The sequence below is a fragment of the Ascaphus truei genome, chromosome 3 (assembly GCF_040206685.1).
Source record: "Ascaphus truei isolate aAscTru1 chromosome 3, aAscTru1.hap1, whole genome shotgun sequence".
Taxonomy (NCBI): Eukaryota; Metazoa; Chordata; class Amphibia; order Anura; family Ascaphidae; genus Ascaphus; species Ascaphus truei.
This window is the reverse complement of record NC_134485.1, coordinates 359,647,075-359,653,074: the sequence shown is the minus strand read 5'-3', so window position 1 is coordinate 359,653,074 and position 6,000 is coordinate 359,647,075. Positions and strand designations below refer to the sequence as shown.

The 6,000-nt window shown below is 41.0% G+C and overlaps 1 protein-coding gene across 1 annotated transcript in view; it reads right to left on the bottom strand.

Annotated features, from left to right (window-relative positions):
- Positions 1 to 3,569: 3,569 nt before the first annotated feature.
- The window catches only part of LOC142490768 (uncharacterized), a 38,401-nt gene continuing 35,970 nt past the window's right edge, over positions 3,570 to 6,000 (bottom strand). The window contains exons 4-5 of the mRNA XM_075593185.1: positions 3,820 to 4,018; positions 3,570 to 3,735 (exon numbers count right to left, since the gene is read on the bottom strand). Coding sequence (XP_075449300.1) covers positions 3,570 to 3,735; positions 3,820 to 4,018 — 365 coding nt within the window. The remainder of the gene's footprint in view (positions 3,736 to 3,819; positions 4,019 to 6,000) is intronic.

Below are 6,000 nucleotides of genomic sequence, written 5' to 3'. Positions count from 1 at the left end.
GAAATCGAAAGGATTATAATTGGGAAAAGGGTATGAAGGAGGAATAACATGGGAAATAGAATGAATTTAAAATTAAAATTTGAATATCATAAAAAAAATTGAATCAACATTCACAATTATTTAGACCAGTTTGTCTTATCTTATGTCAGAGGAGTCAATTTATTACAATTGATGGTCTGATAGCAACATGTATGACAATTAGGATGTGGGTATTCTATTGTCCATTACAGACCTCTATATTATATATGTTAACAACCATCTTTTTCTTTGGTCCATTAAAAAAAATCATGTTTTTATATGATCACAGCTCAATAATGGTCAACATTGATTTGCAGAAGTGTATTTTATTGTTTCTGTTTTTTTAGCATAACAGTACATGGGGTCTATAATAGAAATTCAAATCATATTCTGTGAATATGTCTGTATTCATCAGCAGATTTCTTCAGAAGTTTTGCATATATAGCCATGGCTGGTCCTGGCTATCTTTCTACCTCCCTGTCACGTAAGTCCTAGTATCTACAGGCAGTGGGCAGGTTATCCTGTGGGTTTACGCTCGCTCACACTGTCTCTCTGAGTGACAGGGGTGGAGGTAAACTGGGTCTGTGTGTAGCTAATCATGGTGCAGATCTTGTGCCCTCCCCCTCTGTGCCATAGAGAGGAAGTGTTCTAAATTATAGTCAGTCCACCTCTCCCCCTCCTGGGGTAGAGACGTAGAGTGCTGTGTTCCTCCCGACTGGGAGTGAGACATGCTCCCAGCCCCTTTGCGGGTTGAGGTGGAAAAATCTAATAGACTGCAAGGCCTCAATTGAGAGAAGCCAGGTACCATCCAGAGGTCTGGGACTTATCCTGAAACACCATGCATTTACTGTAATACCAACTGCAGTGGCTGCCTCAATAAAGCATCTTTTTTATATACCCCTGCCTAAGTAACAGCCTATTGGGTAAGGGTATGCTAGAAGACTGTCATGGTTGGGACTGTCTCCAGGAACCTTGGAGCATTCTATGACTGGAGGCGCTTACACCATGAGAAGAGCCTGAAGGATCACCAAAAGCCTGTCCTGTCTTTCCTTCCCATCGCAGAAGCTCATCTTTCCTGGACCCTCAGAGGTAACAAGCACCAATACACCTGTAGCTTTAGCAAGATCTTCTTCAGGGGGAGGGGAAGGGGGGTAAGCAGCACTACATATATTTACCCTGGTTTTTGTGACATTATTATTGGTTCAAGTTAAAGGTTTTTATTGGTTCTTTTTTGTTTTGTTTCAGTATATATTTTGCCACATTTTAATAGCATAGATGGGGATGTATTGTCTACTCAGGTTTGTACATACAAAGTCTCCCTGTATCTATATTATCTGTGTATCATTTTACATACATTATTACCATTTGTTTTGCATGAATGTGTGATGGGAGGTTATCTCCCACCTGAGTACAGACCCCTATGTTTCCCCTCCCTGTACTATCCTTATTCGCCTTCACCTGGATTTCCAGTGACATATAAATTATGTGGGGATTTCTGGGTTACCCTTCGCTTGAGAGACGGTGACAAAAAGATGCTAGACGCCTCCATGATTACACATGGCAAGAAACGAATCAGTGGATTCTTGTTCCATTCCTATTTCTTCGTGCCTTGTCCATTAATTCAATCATATTTTTACCATACTGCCTCCAGCCCTTTCATCATTGCAGTGCCTCACCTCATCGAACCCTTTTTCTATATTGCATTTAGGTTAAAGACACACTAACACCGCCTACTGCCTATTTACTGCGGACGTGGCAAAGTTGTTGTCGCAGGGAAGCAACATGCTGGGGATTTACACTTGGTTTTGTGTGGCACCGAAAACAGTAAGTTTTACAACATCTGTTGTGTTATTTTGATTAGTGAGCAGTTATATGGTCTTCAAATAACTTTATACTGATTGCTATCTCACCATGCTATGCATTGCTACCTTACCATGCTACAGTATGCATGGCCTATAGTGTACAGATGCAGCAACGAGTATTAGAACTCTGCCTGGGTAGATTCTGGGGCAGTCTCACAGTAAATGCCTCAATGTTGCTGCAACATTGCATCAACATTTCTGTGAAAACTGAATGGGATTGCAGGGACCCCCTGCTCTATTAATCTGTTGGGCCATTAAGAATCTCACCGAAATGTTGAGGCAATGTTGAGGCATTTACTGTGGGACTGCCCCAGCATCTCCCAGGAATTTCTCAGGTAAGTGTTCTAATACTGGTAGCTGCATCAGTATGTGTGAGCACACCTGAATGTGTGAGTGCCCAGCAAATAAGATAGTTTTTTCTTATGTTCAAGGTTATGTATAATGTTACGTGTAACACACAGAAGTGATTATACGGGCGCTTCCACAGAGAGTGTTCACTAACTATAAAGTGATCGGCAATTAGTGCTATAATACAAAGTGAATAATAAATGTGACAGCATCAAAAAATAGAATATGGAAAAATCGTGCAGTGACACAAAAATAAAAATAAATAAAGTTGCAACTCCTTGCTCAAACCCTCTGGTAGGGCCTGTCTTCACTGTCCCACAAAACTACAATTCTTCTCACAATCCAGGGGGGAGCATGGGAGAAAATCAACAAAAGATAATATCTAAGTGCAGATATCATTGTGCTTTTATTTTTTATACACTGTGAGTAGGCATTTTATATGAGCCAAGACTCATCTCTGACCTTTTCAGAAGCATCTGCATTTAGATATTATCTTTTGTTGATTTTCCCCCATGCTTCCCCCTGGATTGCGAGAAGTGTTAAAGACATGTATACATTAAATAGATATATAGTGTATGTAGCGCACTTTCCCCCACCCCTTGGAGAATGTGTGGCTACGGTGTGTGTGGTGCAATAACTGTGGCTTGCAGGAGGCTGGGGTGTAACTGGTACAGTGTTCTTCAGCACCTCCACCTGTAACGGATTCTACTGTATAGAATTACTCGTTACAGGACCTATATACATATACTTATACAATAACCACACACAATGGGTAAAACATAAAATAACAACTTTACTACAGAACGATAATATGGCTACTGCTTACAGCCTACCCACCAGGCCTCGCATGGCCGTAACCACCCGCCCAGTGTCCCACACACTTGTTCACAGTACCCCACAGTACCTGATGGGGCACTCAACCACTCAGTGTCCACAAGGATATAACCCATCACCCTTATTTGAGGTCAGTGCTGCCACTATAGTGTACAGTATATTGGTTCCCTTGTGCATGGGGTACCTGCCGGGTGTGTCTGCACCCAGGCACGCTGTGTCCTGCGATGCAGTACACGGACCCAACGATGATCCAGACTCCGGTGCTTCCATGTGGAATGTCCTCCTCAAGGACAGTCTCTTCCGTGGGGGTGGTCTGGTCCAGACCACCAAGAGCCAGGATGCCGTTGTGTCCTATCTGTGACCCCCACTTCAAGCTACATGGGCAGTTTCCCTATCTATAGGTCTGTCCCTGTAACAGCCACAAACTGAGAGGAGTTGGGCCTAGCTGGGGCCTATCAGGGGTCTCTGGCTTGGTGCAGATGCCACAGGCACCTGCACACTCACACCCTACCCCTTCGGTATCCAGCTTCCAACTCCAGTCCCCTTAACTGTCAGAATCTCAAATGTCAGAATTCTAACGGCCATACATTTCTCAGCCCTATTGGTTGCCTGGAAATGGTCCTGCAGCCCCTGAGGCTGCTGAGACTTGTAGTTCCACTGCTGTGCTATACTCCTATAGAAAGGTAAGGGGACAAACAGGGAACCAGGGGGACTAGGCTATATGTATAATATACAGTATGTACTGAATGTTCATTACCAGGTCTTTGCAGCTCCTCCATGTCCCCCAGTCCAAGAAAACATGCTATTAGTGTAATTACAATTCACCTCCCTCAGCTGCTTCTCTATAGTGGTGCAATGCAGGATAGCAGGTGGTACCTCTTCTGTCTTCCTCATCTGGGCAGCATGGTCAGCCAGCTTGCGCTTGCTGTCTGCCCAATGATTTTGCAGCATATTCACTGAACGGACAATGTTCTGTAGGGCATTAATTTAGTGGAGAATGTTGCTCCAAATATGCTGCTTTTCTGTGGTACTTGTGAGTGAGCACAAAGCCCATAAAAGTTTCCAGTGGTTGTCAACCACTCCTCTGATGAGGATCTTCAGCTCTGAATTTGAACAGCGAATCTATGCTTCATTAGACACTGGGGCAGTTACAGCAGAAGATGTGGATACCTATACAGCCATATCAACAATTGAGCTGTTTAGGTGATATGCCTGAGTTATTCAGTTTGTAATTTGAATTTATTTGAAATTGCAACATGCTCATGAGCGTTATGTTACATAACGCAAATGCATAATGCGTCACTAACTAGCTAATTGAAACACACAATATACTTTTCTCCAATATGAGTGTGCAGTGCAAGAATAATCCCCATTCATACAGGTAACCTAATGATTGTCCTTTTACTAATGGACATTGTTTTTGTATCTCATTAGCTTTGAGGATGCCTGTTAAATGGAGAAAAACAAATGTCTGTTACCTAATTAGGTGACCTCACATTAGTAGACGGGATTTAACGGACCTCTGAGGATCTAACCCTCTGTGCTTTAAAACATAATTCAGATTACTATATTTTAAAAGCAGTTATTCCATTTTGTGTTTTATTGTTTATGTTGTGCTGCTCCTATACTGTTTAATGTATGTATTATATCTTTATTTATATAGCACCATCCAGGCACATAACGCTTTACAATACATGTGAGCTAATATTATAACACAATGGGAATACGTGCTTCAGACGTAAAACAATAGGAAAAGAAGTCCCTGCGCCGAACAGCTTTTTATTGCTTTATTTAGCTGTAATTTTCATTTCTCTTTTGCTCATTTTTTATTTTTATTGGTCAGCATTAGATACAAACTGTTTCTCAACATTCATAAGTGCAAACAATGAAAACGTTCTAAAGGAAAGACAATTAGTGAGAAATTCTTGAAGGAATTGTTAGGAATACAATGTCTAAAAAGGTAATGGGGAAGGACAGCTTATTTGCCTTGAGGATAACTATAAATTAGAGTGGACAGATGGAATAAACATTCTGCAGTGAGCAAAATGTTTTTATTTTTTATTGGCAGCCCTAGAGAAATGATACATCCTATCCAGTTCATCAAATGCTTGTGCATCACAATAATAAACATTAAACAACACACATACACACACACACACACACACGCACACACACACACACACACATGTATTCATCAGCTATTATTTACTGAGGATCTCCATGCACATTTCCCACAAAATGAAGAAGCAGCTGTTCTCATCCAAAATACACTATCCCTGGATAATACATACATTCACATTTGTTTTGCTTTCAAATTGAACCATATTTACTGAGATGTAATTGGTTTTTGACTACTGTATACACACACCCACACACATACATATAACTGTTTATTTAGAGCATTTTCAAAGTAAGGTATAGAAATGGAGAGGGGTGCAGAAAATAAAATGGGGGTAATGGAGAGGAGGAGAGGGAAACAAGGCAAATTTTATATGCAAATACGAGTCATTGCATAGTTCTGTACTGTACAAGGCAATTCAGAGATACATGTGCCTGGGTGTTGCAGAGAAATAGGTATAACCTGTATAGTAAAATTACATTTAGATTCATGCAAAAGCATATTGCAAATTCTTTCAGGGAAGCCAAATCCTATTAAATGTATCACAAGTTCCATTCAGTAAGCTCATGAGACATTCCAAAAGGTAAGCCACTTATGTAAAATCATAGATACAGGAGGACGACCCACTTGTTTCCAATAGTTCACAATAGTGCCACAGTGGCCAATAATACCTGTGACGTCCATATTTGGGACGATTTGGGCATTTCCTGAACTCTTTAATTTAATAATGCCGTGAATGGATCCTTAGACATTGCCCAAACAACAAACATCAAAATTCTGAGACCAAGTTTTAGAGATTTTAGGGCACTGCCACCAGAT